The sequence below is a fragment of the Meleagris gallopavo genome, chromosome 4 (genome assembly GCF_000146605.3).
Source record: "Meleagris gallopavo isolate NT-WF06-2002-E0010 breed Aviagen turkey brand Nicholas breeding stock chromosome 4, Turkey_5.1, whole genome shotgun sequence".
In the NCBI taxonomy this organism is placed as follows: Eukaryota; Metazoa; Chordata; class Aves; order Galliformes; family Phasianidae; genus Meleagris; species Meleagris gallopavo.
In genome coordinates this window covers 69,452,018-69,469,911 of record NC_015014.2, presented here as the reverse complement: position 1 = coordinate 69,469,911, position 17,894 = coordinate 69,452,018, and the positions used below count along the sequence as shown (strand labels likewise).

The 17,894-nt window shown below is 38.9% G+C and overlaps 1 protein-coding gene across 1 annotated transcript in view; it reads right to left on the bottom strand.

The window, feature by feature from the left end:
- Nucleotides 1-764: 764 nt before the first annotated feature.
- Nucleotides 765-17,894, bottom strand: part of CTBP1 (C-terminal binding protein 1) — a 39,320-nt gene continuing 22,190 nt past the window's right edge. Inside the window, exons 5-9 of the mRNA XM_031553242.1 lie at nucleotides 14,998-15,212; nucleotides 11,129-11,259; nucleotides 8,868-8,995; nucleotides 6,334-6,451; nucleotides 765-2,230 (exon numbers count right to left, since the gene is read on the bottom strand). Of these exons, the coding sequence (XP_031409102.1) occupies nucleotides 2,044-2,230; nucleotides 6,334-6,451; nucleotides 8,868-8,995; nucleotides 11,129-11,259; nucleotides 14,998-15,212 (779 nt within the window). The 3' untranslated portion in view covers nucleotides 765-2,043. The remainder of the gene's footprint in view (nucleotides 2,231-6,333; nucleotides 6,452-8,867; nucleotides 8,996-11,128; nucleotides 11,260-14,997; nucleotides 15,213-17,894) is intronic.

Below are 17,894 nucleotides of genomic sequence, written 5' to 3'. Positions count from 1 at the left end.
GCTTACTTATATAAGCTCTGTCAAAGCTGATGCTGGAGGAAGAAAACAACCCTCTTGGTTTTCCTCCAGAAATCTGCTTCCTTTGCTAACAAATTAAACAGTCAGCAATCCTTGGCAACCAGATGTTAAACATTTGTTTACATACGTCCAAGAAGCTTCTTCAGTCCTGCAAAGATTCATCTTAAGACGTGAATTACCAATGAAATACAACAATGCACTTCAACTGCATGAGACTGCATTTGATTTTTTTGCTTTTTTGTTGTTGTTTTTTTTTGCCACAACAGCTGACTAGAAGCCTCCTTCCACTCATCGCAGAGACAAAATTCCACTTACATATTCCTTGAAAACGGAGCCACAATTAATTATCCACCTTTCTTGATTTGCGATCTGCTGACATCTTCCTAACAGAACCAGAGGCCGTTTTAGACAGGAACTGTCATGGATCCCTTATGAACAGCTCAGCAACCCTAGGTGGGCAGCTACGTCCAGATTAATGAACTAACAGATAAGAGACAACCTAGGAGGTTTGTCTCCAGATTCACGTCTCTCCAGTCAGCACTTCTCTCGTGCAGCAGCTCAACTTGCTCTTCACACCACACAGGGATGAAGGCCACCTCAAAGAGGGTGCAGCAAGGCTTCCAGCTGAAAACCTGCCTGAAAAACACCGCCTGTGAAACAAACTCCTTCCACACAGCAAAGACAATCACGTTCTGCTGCACGCTTCCGCCATCACAAAATAAATAAAACAATGCACACTTCTCATGTTGGACTTCGGCAAAAGACGTTTATTATTATTATTGTCGTGGTGCTGTTGTACCTGCTCTGCTCTGCCCACAGCGGTGGCATAAACGCTGTTACCATATCGTAGCTGATGATGCCGATGTACAAATCAAAATCCATCTTAATTTCAAACTCCATTAGAAACACAGGAAAGAAGATCGACATTTACGAAATGTAAAGGGAAAAAATGGCATGGAAAGAAATTTTTTTTCTTTTATTTTTCAAGCTTCCAAGACGGTATTACAAACAACAGAGAGCAAAGTAAAGCTAGAAATGAAATACTTGACAGCATCTGTTTAAAAATTACAGCTAAGAAACCTAATAAAAGTTGAATAAACAGTTACTAGAAATAAAAATTTTTACACATATGGTATTTGTCTGGGATTTTTATTTCTTTAAAATAATTCATACAAATGGTTACAGTCACAAACATGATTTTAACCAAAAATATTGCTAGCCTACCACATTACCAGGAAGGAATCAATGTAGGCAATGAAATGCTGCTACTTTTCAGTAGTCTAGTGCCTTTTTCTCATACCACCAATAATATATACTTTAACTGGTGACAAAAAGCACAATGCTCGTTTATACAAAACCTTTTTTTTTCCTCAAAATCTCTTTGCAAGGTTGTCTTCATTTTGAAATAAGGGAATTCATGCCAAAATTAGGAGAAATGGTTTTTCTTTTGTTTACTAAATTATTCTAAAAAATAAGACAAGCAGGTAGAAAAAACAATGCACTGTGTGGCGTAGAAAGAAAAATGGGAAAAATTCATTGTCCTGAGAAGTTTGCCAACTGCCTCATTTTGGGGCATGTTTTAAAATATAAAAGAAAGGATTTTTAATCTCAAAATTGGTTTGCTGAATGCCTCCCTTACGTTTTTCCTTGTTGACAGCTAAGCAAACAAACCCTTTTTAATGTTCTAAAAACTGTACACAGACAAGTACATTCATGATATAATTAACTACTAACTTCTCTTGCTTAACAAAGAACCCATAGGACACAGAAACAGTGAATCAGTTCACTGGACAGGGACAAACTACAATTTATACGGAGGAAAAAATGTTTCCAAATCTTCTTTTTGTCTCCCACCTTTTCCTTTTATACTGTATATTGGACCAGTTTCTAAACCAATAATCGTCTCCTCCTTTAAGTTCATGGTTTTGCCTTGATCAAAATCCAGGGTTTTGTGTTTGTTTTGTTGTTTTCTTTTCCATACGCTGAAGTTGAAATCTCCGATGTTGGGAATGCTGTTTTCGTAGGCTACAATTGGTCGCTTGGGTGGTCTCTATCAGCTTCTGGTTTGACAGTTTGGCCGGGAGAAGGAGCATGGGGCGGGTGGGCTACAGCAGGGAGGCCGTGTGATAAAGACATAGGGTTGGGGACAATTCCTTCTACCGCTGTAGGTATGCCAGTCGGAGCCACACTTACAACACCTGGGGGGTACCTGCTGAGAAAAGAAAATGAGAACATACGTTACAACCAAGTGATGGCTGAAAGCAAAGCCCTCCTTGCCTCCTCAAAAAGGTACAGAGATGTTTATTTTGTTTTCAGACCGGTGAGAAACACAGTTGGTTAAGCTGAAGATAAGATGCCATATGTGGATCCTGTCAAAACATGCTGCATGTTACTCAGATGAGAAGTAAGATTTGCTAGGGTTTTTTTTTTCTTTACGATTTCAGATTTAATAGCAAGCATCCTTCACAAAGCATACCTCAGCAAGAAGCAACTCAGGCTAGACCTGCACACACAAACGTACCTGTCCTCTATGACTTTTCATCAGTGTGATCTTTGGAGACATTTTTCTCATTCTCATACGCAAATTTTGACATTTCACTGTTGCAGCTTGAATAATAAAATCATTAAGGTTGGAAAAGACCTCTATGATCATCTAGTCCGACCATTCACCTACCACCAATACTGCCCACTAAACCACGTCCCTCGGTACTACATCCACCCTTTCCTGAAATACGTGCAGGGATGGAGACTCCACCACCTCCCTGGACAGCCTGTTCAAATGCCACACCACTCTTTCTGAGAAATTCTTCCTAATATTCAACCTGAACCTCCCCTGGTTCAACTTGAGGCCGTTCTCTCTTCCCCTATTGCTCTTACCTGGGACAACCCCCACCTTGCCACAACCTCCTTTCAGGGAGTTGTTGAGAGCTCCTCTGAGCCTCTTCCTCTCCAGACCAAACAATCCCAGACTTAGGTGAAAAACTATTTCTTTAAACTTAGTTTGTAATCAGAGCTTTCTAACAGTCCCCTAAAAGAGCTAACACATTCACACTCTTAAGATGACAAATTCATGTCTATTACACCAGACTCATTTTCTTTTTAGCACCAAACTTGCCACGCTTTTTGTCTGAAATTCAGCTACAACAGAGGCCAAGTGCTTTAGGCTGACTGCCTTCTTTTTAACCCAACACTGAAACATTGTGGGAACAGCTCTTTACAGATAATTTGCCAGAGGAGCTCAGCAAGGCTACCTGATACAGCAGAACGATGGGGTCACTGTACACAGGCTTGGTCATCCTAAGAAAGACTGCTACGGATGGAAGGCTGGTTGTTACCTGGGATGGATAACCAGGGTGTGAAAGACTGCACCACCTGCAGGCCAGAGAAATTTGTTCCCACTTGTACACATATTGCCAGTCTTCCTATGCTCATTCCTTCTCTAGACAGTTTCCTTAGAATTAATTAGTTGTTGCTAATGAAATTAGTTGCTTGATTCAGTATTTCCATTTGAATCTCACTAGTCAAATTTGCTTCAATTCCTAAGAATACTGACTAACTGGTATTATTTTGTTAATTCAAATTTCATTTTGAAACAGCTTATCCGTTACAGGCGCACTGTCATCTTATGTTACACACAGACAGAAAATGGATAGTGAAATACCTCAGTGTGAAACAACTTCTGAATGGTTACCATCAGCTAACTACTCTCATCCAAGTGCCTCTTAAGGATGAAGATATTTTCATTTTCTACATGTTAGAAGGCTGAAAAATTTGTCAGTGTGCCCATAAACTGCAAAACTACTGCTTTCTAGCTGTCAAATTTCACTCTGCCTATAATCTGCTTTCACTGTGGCATGGGAAATGACACTGTGTTACTTAACAGGCAACTTAGTAAGTATGCAGTAGTAACAGAAAAGCGATGTTTATTATGCTGCTTCACCAAAACTATTATCAATAGATCCTTCTCAGAAACATCATCAACTTTTGCCCATGGGACAGTTCTGTTTGCTGAACCTTTTGTGTTGACAGGGAAAATGTTTTGTTTTCTCCAGAATGTGACAATATTCAGAAGATCTAGATTATATTCTGCTGATGAATGTTCCATGTTCCTTGTTAGTGATAATATCTGATAATTTAAGAGCTTCATCCTTTATCAAAATTCCAATAAATGATATATTCAGAATTAAGTAGCCTTCCTAGTCTTAGTTTACTGAAAGAGCAATTTGCATTTTTTAACATATAAATTATTATCCCAGGTCTTATCTTTTAATGCAATTACATGACTATGATACAGTTATTAGCACATTTAAAACATTACACAGCCCGTGACAGACTCCAGAGCACAGCTGTGATGACAATCTTGTATTGCAGAGAGAAGACTGAACTGATCATTCAATACAGTTTTTTTCTAATTCTGTATTTAATAAAGCTGGGAATTAAGCACCACCAAATACTACTACTAAGACCAATTTCTTCACAAAGCTTGCTCTTCAAGTTTCACTTATTTTACACTGCAAAAAAATAACAATTGCTTTCATTCACATTCAAAGACTACTCTATCAGCCCTTCAAATAGAAGCCTCTAGGTATTTGCTGCACAACTCATCTTGTTCAAAATGTTCGAAGTGAGATCTACTTTGCATTTAAAAGCAATTGCAAAGTAAGAGTTTACATATTATTTTCTTTATTGAAAAAAACAACCAAAACAACGTCTAAAAAAAGCATTTAGTTCTGTGCTTATCCTGTTAAATACACAAGGATCTTGTACATCATTATCTTCCCAAATGCTCCTAAGTTAAAACCCACTGCTAATTGTGCAGCCTGCTTCTGCTGGTCTTTTGATTCCAAGGAGAGAACAACCAACTGTGTTTTATTTGGATACATAACCTCCTGTTTAAGTGCCATGACACAGCTGGAGTTACCACCCCCAGCTCTGGAACACTTGCCCTTAAGCCTCAGCTGCATTCAGATGTGCCCCAAGTAGTCCAAATTTAAAGCAACGAAACCAAATGCTGCATGCTTGAACACACTCCAAATAAAACCAACTAAAAACAAAACCAGCTTTCTTCAGATATTTAAAGCTATGGGGGTACTTTATCCAAAATTATACATCTTGATGTGATCTGACGTATGTGTGTGTTGATCAGACCAAAATTATTCTTTTCTTCTGAAGTGCTTACAGCTACTGATAAGGAGATTATAGCAGAGGATAGTGATTTTCTCTCTGTTATCTCTCCATCACTTCCTGAAGAAACTACTGGAACCCTGTGGACTTAAGAGCTATACCACACTTTTCAGTATTGCATAGCTGGGTTCTCAGACAGGATAATACAACACCCCTTAAAAGTAAGAGAAAGCCCTGAAGACAGACAACAATAAGAAAGATGTTTAAAGACTGAGAGCAGAAAGATTAGGAGAAAGAAGTTTAAAAAAAATGTATTGGAAGTACTGAACTGTCCCATCCCTCAAGACACTGCCTTCTAGCAGCTGTTTGTAGCTTTCTTAGCCACTTCTATCCTACTTATGAGTAAATAGCATACTAGAAGATACCAAAATTAAAATAAAATAAAATTACAGACTTTTTTATAAGTAAAAATTGCATGAAGCTTGCTACTAGGTAAAATCTGCTGCTGCTGGGACAGCTGCTAGGGGTAAAGGTATAGAGAAAGACCATCAAGCAACCAAAGTAACTGAGAAATACTCAATGTGAAAAAAAATGGCACTTCTATTGATCATTAAAAACTGCTTTTCAGAGTTGACTAAGATTGCACTGATCAAATCTCCCAAATGTTTGTAAGGAATATCTTAATAAAAAAATCACAGAATTTACAAAACACTGCTTTAAGCATGTTTTAATAAACACTACAGGCTATTCCACTGTACTCACTATTGAATTATTTATGCTCTTGTGTCTGGAGGCCACAAAAGCACATAACAATACTTTATTATCAAAAATCTTTCTGTAACAAACTGCTGTATCACCCTTAGCAAATGAACACCAACTTCCACTGACCTTATTAGAGATGACCAAAATTGTTTCTGTGGAACACACAAAAGATTGTATATTGTTCAGATATTATTAACCACACACACATCAGAAAAAGGTAAGAAAAGGAAACATACTTAAGCACTCCATGTCTGATTTTAGCAGCTAGCAAAACAATATTATTCTCCTGAATGCAACAACTACGAAAACAACATAGCTGAAGCCTAACTCAGAAACACTTATTTATTAATAGGAAAGACCCTTCTTTTATCCTGGAATACTCACCTCTCCATTAAGCAAGTATTTCTTTTATGCCTGCAGTATGCTTACCTGTATGCAGCACCATTAAGCTCTGGATGAACAACTCCTGGATCCATGCTGGCCCAATGTGTAGCTGCAGTCAAATGATCTTTGTTAACACAGTTTTTCAGACTGTCTGGAATACGACCTAGGATGAAGTAAGGGAAGAGAAACAAATTTAAATATGTATTTTTGTAATTTAAAAATTTACCTATGTTAAAAACAGAGCCATGAAGTTTTGTGTATTTAAAATACATAAAATCACAATACAAGCTCAATTTTTGATCCTCGCTGTCCCCCCTTTTTTTTTGGGTGGGGACTTAATTACCAAAGCACTGCATTATTTTTATCTGTTTTTCTTTAATAGTCTCTTACACACACAGTCTCAATAAATCCATAATCCCCAAGATGTACACTTCCCAATGAGCTAAAATTTGAATAAAGTCAGTCTTAGTTCAGTGTAAGACAAGGCACATGCTCTGTTACGGGTTTTTATTTATCTTCAGATGGTTTTTATTTATCTTCAGATGGTAGATGATGCGTGGAACCATTTACTGCATTTTCCAATCAGTTTTTCTCTTGACACCCTTTCCCAATTGTATTCCCCATGTCATTCACATATTCAGCTTCATCCCACACTTCCTGTACTTTTCCTGTATTTGTTTCTCTGCAATTTCTTGTCTTTCTCACCTCCCCAGTGTTGGCCTTAGTTTGATTTCAGTACCCAACCATGTTCAAACACTGAAGTGATGACAGCTTCACTATAAATCAATGATTTAGATCACCGATAGCACAATCACACACTTTAAGAAAACACAGGCCTGCTTTCTCAGGCACATACATCTGGGTTACTGCACAATGTTTAACACAGAACTATCTTTGTGTAGCTGACTTCCATTCAGTTTTCATATCTTAGTCCATTAACACTTATTTACACACCAATCATCCCCCAAGCAGGTATGGTATGCTGGTTTGTGCAATCTTTCCCAAAGCTATTTGGAAGTACCTAACAGTTATACAACAGCCTGATGAATGCAATATTCCAGTCCTTCAGGACTAGAAGCAAAAAGACTAATTCCAGCAAAGGGATGATCGGATTCTCTAGGTTACCTCTCAGAGAGAAACAGGCCTGTACAGGGCAATTCGGGTCAGGAGTTTCAGAGGTGCCTTTAATCACTGTCCAGAGAATCCTTTCTGCACTGACTATAAATGAAACTGTGTCATCTATCCTCTCTAAGCACAAGATACAGGACAGGCTACGGCCAGTGCTTCTTTGAACAGCAGAGAAAGGCACTGGCAATGAACCACTCTCAAGGTGACACAGACAGCCCTTCATGTCTGTAGAGCATTCAGCCTATATTGCCAAGGGGAAAACAGCAAAGTCCTACTAAAGAGAGAACATTAGTGCTTAATGAATCATTTTCCAGCATGAAAAACCTTCCTTTTATTTCAGGCTACAAGGGATTCAAACTAAAGCCAAATGGCTTACTCTTCTCATTTTATTTATTAGCAGTGCATATTCAGGACATAACTTTTTTTTTTTTTTTAGTGTGAATAGTTTACAATTACTTGGAAGTTATTCAACAAAGAGACTTTGCCCTTAAAAACGACAGACTTCCTGTGGAATGCTTTAAAAAGAGAAACATCTAAAAAGGAGTACCAACTAACACATACTGAAAGCTTTGTTTTCACATAAGAATGAGTTGTAATACAAGCACTACTTGGAACAGCATGAAACTCTATGTGCTTTATCTCTGAGAATTACAGCTGAAAGACACTGAAATTCCAGGCTGTCTAAGACAAATTTAGATAAATTCTGGAAAATACAGAGAGAAAAGAATAAAGGAAATTTTTGGGGACATCTAACAAAATCCACAGATGATAGATCATAGGCTGAGAGAACTGAGGCTTTTCAGCCTGGAGAAGAGAAGGTGAGGAAGGCATGACAGCAGACTTTCAGTATCTACAGCAGGCTGTAAGAAGGAAGGGACAACCTCTCTTGCAGGATTGGTTGTGACAGACAAGGGGAAATGGTTTCAAACTAGAAGAGGGATTATTAGATTGGACATAAAGAAGTTTTTTTTACAGTAAAAGTGATGAGGCACTGGCACAGGTTGCCCACAGATGCTGTAGAAGTCCCATCCTTGGAGGCATTCAAGATCAGGCTGGACAGGGCTCTGAGCACCTGATGGAGCTGTAGGTGTTCCTGTTCATTGCAGGGGAGTTGGACAGATGGCCTTTAAGGGTCCCTTCCAACTCAAAAGATTCTATGATACTATAATATCAGCAATATCTGGACGATTTGCAGTCAGATCAATCACGTGGCTAGCATTACAAGCAACAGAAATGAAAAACTACGTTTTCACTTCCTGCCTTCTCTTTGTAATTGTAATTATGATCCAACACGATCTGCTCATGCTGAGAACACTTAGTTAGCATTTACTGGTTTCTATGTTCCAAACATTAGAAGCAGTAAGCAAAGACTAAGTTTGGTTCTTTTCAGCATCTTTCAAGACCGTTAAAAAGAAATACACAGTAAAGGACATAACAAGGTGAGTTAATACCTGTGATCGCCCTTCGGATCTCTCGTGCTGCTTCCTCCCGCATCTCAATCGAGGCTTGTTCACTATACCACGCTGCATGTGGGGTACAGATCAGGTTTGGTGCATCCTTCAAGGGGCCCTGACTAAAGCTAAATGAAGATTTAAAACAAGATCAAATGACAAAACAAATTGGGGGTGGGGGAATAGGGAGATCCAGAGGGATTTGTATATACATTCTACTAAATTCTACAATAGAAAATAATTGCTTTTATATTCCTTGTTGGGTTTGTTTTTAACTCCATCACTAAATAAAACATCTCATAGACTCAAAGAGTAGAACTTAACTAAGTAGCACTAGTAGCAACATTAGCTTCCGTTCAATGCACTTATTGTTAACTACAGCCACTGTCGTTCCAGTATTCATGCAGAAATGCATTAAGCAAGACCCAGATTAATTCAGGATGCCACTCTGTCCATCCATCAGTTTTATTACAATAGCTAACAAAGCTTTCTCTCTCAAGAATCACTGTCTGACACTTAGTCATTAAAAAAAATAACAGTTATTTGCAAATTGATTATTGACAAAGGCTTGTCAATCAGCATCCCCAGCTTTTTGATAATTCATTCATTTTTTCTATTATTTTAAACTACTTTTTCTTTCATGTTTTGCATAAACATTACACAGAAAGAAGGAAATTTACTTGACGGATCGATTTTCAGGGAAAGTAATGAATCTATATAATGTGCTTTCACAAATACATAATAAGAAAACTGAAAATAGCGGGAGCTTGCTCCTCCTATCTATTTTCAGTTTTAATAATCCTCCAGTCAAGTGCAACACTGGTAGAGCTCATATTTTAAGACAAAAGTGTGCTTTCTGAGTTGGTAATAATTCATAAAATTATAGATTTCATCAGCAGTTTAATAAACATCAGAATATCTGGCAAAGCTCTCAAATAAAGGGTTGCAAGCTGCGATCCGATAGACATGCAGCATTGAAGCCAAAGGAAACTGTGGCTGTAATCCTGCAACTGAATCTCTGCAGATGGCATCTCCATGCAGTAAATGGGGCTTCCTATAGGTGCAAAGGTCTGCCTGTGCAGATTCGAGATCTGAACTGGGAAGAATATATACAGCTGGAAGTCCCTTGAGCTGTTTAGATTCTAGCTTTGCACAGCACTACTGCATTGTAATGTCTACATTTAGAGGTAAATGAATGCAGGGTATAAATAAAAGTATTTGTGATATCACACTATGTCTCAATAGATATTAAAATTCTACCTCTAAGGACCCCATCGCTCTATTTTTAAAACTTCTGTTATCTCCTGCAAGCTGATACAACAGAGACTGTCCTCTCTCCATTCTTCACAACCTGCCCTCAAGTCTTGAATCTGTTCCTGTTGAAAAACCTGCGTGGATGGTTCCTGTTAAAATTAACATTTCTCCCTGCCCAGCCTGAGCAAGTGGAAAAGGCTTGTCACATGCAAGCACTAAGGTACTGCAGCCTTCTCATAATTCAGAAGTCAGGCTCAAGACTCCAGGACAACAAGGCTCGTTTCTCATTAGCAGTGCTGGTACCACACCACCGATGCCACCTTGGGGAGTGGCACGTCTTGGCATAAACCACTGGAGATGCTCGGTGGCATTCAGAAAAGTAAGGCTAATGCTAGAGCACTGCTCATGGCAGTAGAGTTACTTCTCTCCTGCCGAAGAGAAACGGTAGAAGAAATCCAAATCTGAACTCTAGACAGTTTCCTTATCTTTAATTTTTTGTGACCTGGCACGTTTGTGGCTTTCCTGCAGAGGGAATCTGGACAGAAAGTCTGCCTTTTCCACCACAGCAGTGTCAAAGCAGTTGTTTCTCACACCAAATCTCAACCCTTTGCCTTCTGAAAGCCTGTTCAGACCACTTCAGTTGCCTCCAGCATTTAGTCAGTGACGAAGGAAGACTCCTCTCAAAGCCATGACACAAAGCCATGCCCAGCACTAGAACTTCAGTCTCTGACATTTGTACTGAATAAACACATTAGATTTTTAATTCTTTTTTCTAAAGGCATTAAAGCCTTGGATGACTTTTTTTTCCCCACTTCCGACCACATACACAAGCTCCATCTACTTTTGCATTAGTCCAGTGCTGCACAGATTCATGTTGCTTTACTAAGGAGTATTTAGCTACCAAATGAAGGGAAAACTCATTTACTTGTTGCTGTTGATTGTATCATGCACTACGACTTAAAAATAAGAAAGTGAACAAAATAAAAAGAAAAGAAAAGGAAAAGCACCTGAATGGTTCTGACTCATGTACATCTAAGGCTGCCCCTCGTATCCTTCCTTCCTTCAGGGCCTGTGCAAGTGCTTTTTCGTCTACTAACCCACCTCGAGCTGTGTTGACCAGGAAAGCCCCTTGTCTCATCTAGGGAAAGTTAAAAACAAGAATGATGAAATAAAAATAAATGAAATAAAATCGTTGTGGCATTATTTTTTACTCAAAAGAAGCATCCATTACAACAAAGGCTATTTCAGCTGATTTAACCTGTAACATTTGTCTTCCCTTTCCAGTGGAAAGTACCACAAAATGCGATGCTTCCAACATAAAATGCTATTTCACAGCATTGAATAATCTTTTGTTTCTTTTAAGTAGTGTCTTTTCACAGAAGCGTTGTTTCACATATTGTGCAGTAACATGATCAAAAGATATAACTGTGCATATGAAACTGACAGATCATTTTATGCCTTTTTATTTCACTGTGAAATTGCATGAGACAGAAACTACAGAACATTCTTAAACAAATTCATATTTTGTGGTTTTAAACTTTCACACAAATAAAAGCCTGCATGAATTTTTCAGAAAAGAAATCAATGCTTTTGGATTTTCAAACACATTTCCCCTTAGTTGCCAAAACACAGTAGACCTATGTTTTATTTATTGTTGTTACTTCAGCTTTCTCTTCCTCGTAAGACTTTTCAAACAAAGTCTAAAGAATTCTTATATTATTCAATTAAAAGGCATGAAAATGAATTTGGTTGAGAATGCTGTGTGCTTAGGAGAGAAGCTGTGCTGTGCATTGTGCAGATTAGCATTGCAGATGACACTATGGGGGGAGAACTACAAGTATTTACACCACAGTTTATCCACAACACGAAAACAAAGTGGAAGTTTAAATAAGAGAGATGGTACAGAAAAGAAAAAAACTTACATCCTGCTTCCAGCCACCCTAATACTTCATCTTTTATCAGTCATCTCCAACATAGCTTCTGATCTCAGAAGCATTTCAAAGCATGAAACATGTGAAGAGCAGGAACCATGGTGAAGATCAGTGATAAAAAACCCATTTTGAACTGGCTCCATCTCTCCCCATAAGAAGAAAAACCCAACATTTTGACACCACATCACCTACTTGAAGCCTACAAAACAAACTAATGCTTATAAAAATGGATCCATCCATCCTCAGAAAGTGATTCAAAGCACCAAATGCACAAACAACAAGGAGGTTTGGATGAAGGTCAGCTACAACAATAATAATAATAATAATAATAATAATAATGTTGGTTTTTTTGTTTGTTTTACAAGAGATCACTGGATATATTCAACAATTAACATGCACATGCTTGCAGTAAAGCTGTAAGAAAAAAAACATTTTTCTGGCCAACTCACTAGCTTGAATTGTTCCTGCCTCAGTCCATTTGAAGGGCTTACACTTATTGGACCATATAGCAAAACTGAAGTCCATTTAGTGTGGAACTAAGGGACACTTCCAGTTGCTGCATCTCCACTATGCAACAGAAGCAAATTAAAGTGTAGGGCTCACCCAAGCAGCAATCACAACCATGTCATGTGGCCTTACGAGGGCCTTTAGACTTCCTATTTCTGCGTTCTTCCAAATGTAAGAGATAATTTGATGTTTAAGTATAGCCTATAGGACGTATCTTGAAAACTTTCAGCAAACCTTACCAAAATCTTCTGTCTGTCCATAATAAACTTCCTTATTTCTTTTACCTTCAGGATTATTTGCAAAACTTTCAAGCTAGCACTAAGACAAGCCCAAATCAAACAGAACATGGACACATAAATGCATTCCAATGGAGAATAATTCTGCAACTCATGATAAACTACAAGGGTGGATGCAGCTGGAGATGACCCCATACAATGGGTGGAAGCTTGAAAGAGAGCCACAGCAAGAACTGCTGACAGCTGTTAGTATTCACCTACATTAAACCTGCACAGCTGCTTTAGAAGTGTATTCATACAATTGCAGAATCACCTTCTCACATCTCTACAACTGAAGATGACCTCAGTTTCTCCCAAGAGATTACCATGGGCCCAAAAACCCAAGCATGAAACACTTCTCTGAGCTAATTTAGGACTAGAAGGCCAAGTGAGATGGCTAGGCAGAATGCTGATCAATTAAAAGGAAAAGCCTCTGAAAGAAAAGTGACACCAAATTTTCAAAGACATTTTAGGATTATGTAATTTCAGATTCTAAACAAGATTCAGGGTGGGACTTCACGAAGATTCACCATACTTCTCCACACTGTTTAAAAACTGGTTATTACATCAATGTGCAATATTGGATAAAAGAGGCCTGCAATGGGCTCTAGAAATTTTTTAGGGCAACTCTGTTTTCTGGCAGACTGAAAATGCTGTTCTGTTCTTGCCACTTGAAATTCAGAAGATCTGGTCTACCTAAGTAATGACCGGATATAGTAAGGTTTTCTGGTTTTCAAATATGGGTAACATTCACATCAGCTGTTTCTGACTACCTCATCCAAACTTTTACCCAAAGCAAAAATTGCCTTATAACACTTGTAATGCTTTCACTTTGTTCCTAGATAAAGGGTATCAAGATAAATACCTACAATATCCTTTCCAGTTCTGGTTTTATTACGTGCATTTCATTTCACATGGCATCACTCACTGTTCCATTTGCTTCTCTCATTAAGGCACTGAGCACTCTCCAGAGCTCATCCTGTTTATCCACCTCTGTTTAAAATCTCCTACACTGATAGACTGGTTAAAGCTTCAGAGGCTACTGTACAAGTGACCACTGCTAAGTCTCTACATAGCCCCAGTGAACTCAACGTGGTTTCGTTTGGGTTGAGATGTCTGGACATCTATCCATATAAAAATGTTGTGTCTGTACACAGAACAAAAGAGAATGGCCAGAACAGGGTGAGCTCAGTTCTCTTAGCAATCTGAAATTCATTAATTTTTGAAGTTTTAAACCCTAATCCCAGGTTATACACTGGGATGGGTCTGCAAAAATCTCACAACTCTCAAATCAAGATGTACATTATATCATCAGATGTATGTGTAACATGTTGAGTAATTGCTTTGGTTCGCCTGAAGTTCAAGAAGCAACAGGTACAAAGTATTTCTCAGAAAACAAGCAGGAATTTTTCTGCAAAAGACTGCTGCTGTCATTGTAACCAATACGTAGATATACTGCATGTATAATGAACATAAGTATATAGAATCAATTACAACACTGTTAGAATTTCTTCCTGTATGCTATCTACATTCTCAAATCTCAGTGTTTTATTTCCTGCTGTTACCTACACTGAGGCCTGAGTTAGAATCCAGACGTTTAATAAAAAAAGCTTACTACTGAATTAATTATTACACGCCTAGATTCCATAGTGATTTGCATATTATCTAAAACTTTAGGGAGAAGTTCTCATTCAAACAAGCACGATTTTCCCAAAGAATGCGGTGCTGGCGATGTGATCCTCCTGAGAAGCACCCTGCAAGCCTCAGCGCTGAGCACTGGGGGGCGGCATTTAGTCACAATCCCTCGGTGATGCTGAAGATCACAACCCGAGGGACAAGAAGGAAAGGCAGAACTGCTACCTGCAAGTACAGGTACAGGAGGCAGCTACCAGAAGACACAGAAAAAGTGCATAAGCACAACTTAATCAGATCAGAAAAGCACATAATTTCCACAAGTGCAACGTTACTGAAGAAAACTGACAAGAACAGCAATGATACATAAGGCATCAGCGACTTTCCTATTAGTTATAAACCTATTTCATTTCAAAGCAGCAAAAGTGAAAAATTCCTTTCAAACGAGAATCTGCACCTTTATATAACACAGATATATACAACAGAGTAAGTCAAAGCCCCTGTGCAGAGGGCACTCACAGAGATGATTACCTGCTTTATGGTGAAGTCGTTAATAAGATGATGATTGTGTTCATTCAAGTTGCAGTGCAGGGTAACACAGTCACTGTGGAACAGCAGGTCCTGCAAAGTGCTCACCCGCTGCAGTCCCAGAGCACGCTCCATGCCATCTGAGAGGTATGGGTCATAAAAAATCACACTGAAGCCAAAGGCTTTGGCACGTAGTGCTACTGCTTGCCCAACACGCCCTGCAACAAGACAAATGTGATGAGAACAGATGTGAAGCTGCTGGCGTAAGGTAACCTCCTCCCTTCCACTGCCAGCACTTGTATCAGATGCTATCGTTTTGTACAGCAAGAGGAAGAGGATAAAAAGGAAGAGTCACCCCTCCCACTTGCAATCCTCGTTTAGATGAGTAACATTATGTCTGGGTTGTTTCACATAGCCTTGCTTGAAACAAAGCAGGTTTGCACCTTTTGCAGACAGAGACATGGAATGACAGAAAATGCCTCGTAATCTGCCATAATCTGTCATACAAGGGCTTGCCTGCTGGGCCTGTTTTGTGGTAAAACACCACTGCTTGTGAACACAGCCTGACGAGGACTTATTCTTACCCATGTTGGACCAGCTGCCTTTAATAAAAAGCTACAAAATTAATCCTCAAAAATGGATGCAATGAAAGATAATTTGTTTAATCTGAAGCTGAACCATTCTCAGCGCATGGAATCTCCTTTCTGTGCTAGCATTTTCTCTCACTTTCAGTAACATCCTTTCAGCATTAAAATGCCCGGAAAAACCCAGTCATTTGAAGCTTTTAAAATTTTTCAATCAATTTACCTAAATCATAAGTAAATGTAGTCCATTATACAGCACCTAGTTAAGATGAGCACAGTACCAGCCAGTATTTACATCACCCTTAGCTTTTCCCTGTTTATCTTTCCTTACTGTCATACTATTTCAGAGCTGTGTTTGAAATTGCTTTTTGGGCATGACTCCATGCTGCATACCTCAGTAGAGTGCATTTTCCTTTGAAATACCACCACTAAAACACAGAGAAAAGGAACAAAATACACCAAGCAAGCAAGGAGATTTTTCAGAATGAAACCAAAAGTCTTTTTGGGTTAGAAGACTACACACTAGATACTCACATCATTGTTATACAAACATTAGATAAAGACATTGCAAGAGTGTCAGACACTAGACAAACCATAATACTCATGTCTCATGTAAAAAACAAATTCTACAAGTTTTCTTTTGTAACACCTAAGCAAACTCAGAAGAAGAGTCAAATTAGCACAGGGAAATCCTTTATCTTTCCAATTATGCCCAAAGAGATTTCCCTCTGCTTTTCAGATTCTCTTTCAATAAACTTAAGACAACACAGGAAGAGAGGTTGTGTGTTGATCATTTAACCTCAGCACAGTTACTCTGCAGTGCTTAGTGCCAGATGTGCTCGGAATATTAAGCAGCCTGTCAGTCTGATGGGGGCTGTCAGCTTCTCTTTGGGGACACCAACTTAAAATACTCACAATCTTTTATTTCAATACTTGTGTACGTTGCAATCATTTGCCTTTCAAGCCTTTTCTATAAATATGAATTAAACCACTTTCAGCACACACAGTATTATTTTCAAATTTTGGCACGTTCAGAGATAAAGAAATCAATCACACAACTGTAAACATATATATATATATATATATATATATATTTATTTAAAGCTAGTGTATCACTTTAACTCCATTCATCTCCACATGTGACACTCTGTCATCTGTTCTTCTTCACACTCCTCGCAGCACCAATACCCGAGGGGATTCATGGCAGAGGAATCTCTTACTACAGCTTCTCCACTTAAAGCTGTGCTTTCCATTCATCATAGCCAGACCAACACACCAAAACCTTCTGAGACGTGCAGTTTCCTTTTGAACATTTGGAATTCACATGTGTGTACTTCTGGCCAGCACTGCCTTACTACATTTTTTATTAAATGGGACAGAACTCTTCCTTAACTGAGGATTCATATTCAATCTAGTTCTTACAGAAATACATAGGTGGGTGCTTGTAATTTGCCAATTCCTTTCAAAATTACAGACAACTACAGATCTGACAGTTTTCCTGCTGTCCCGGAACTCTTGTACTGTACTACCTGTAGACTTCCATGGAAAAAAGAAGTGCTTGCACTTAGCATCTCTTTGCAGCAATAATGGGGAACGTGGGTAATTCCTATTCCCTCCTGGATCTCTGATCCACAACTTGCCTCTGGGACCAGGCCTTCTTGTTCTATTTCCTGGTGAGCACACCAGGTGACCTAGCAGGACTGGGGCAGCGCATCCCATGTGGCAATGCCAGCCAGCTCTCAGACCTCACAGTCTGACACACTGAGCTGTGCCACGGCCAACATCTGGTCAGGCTTGTGACACCAGTGGGAGAACAGAGCAGATGAGGAAAAACAAACCGAGTGATGACATGGATTACGAAGCACTGACAAATGCATCTAGAGGAATTTCACCTTTCCTGAGTGAGGAAATGCGTTAGCTATTAGTCACCAGCATCTGTAACTGGAAAGGAAGGGGAAGGGAGTGTGATTTCACAGCCTTCTCTGCTGCAAAATGATCATTACAGCAGAACTAGCTCCAGTTACCTACTCATCCAACTACTTACATGCTGCTGCTCACAAGTACTCTTTCAAACAAACAAACAAAAAAGATACTGCCTCGATAAAAGGTGAAAATGCTTTTTTTTTTACTTCCTACACTGGGCTTACTATCCAAGCTTGTAAATCTTGTGATGCATCCCTTGAAATATGGGACACTGGGTAGTAATAAAGACTAAAAGTGCCAAAGACAGCTGCCTAACGATGTGATATTATTATTTATGAAAGGTGCACAGAATCGCACACTTCAAAAAGACAGAAAGAAACACAAGCTCTGCCC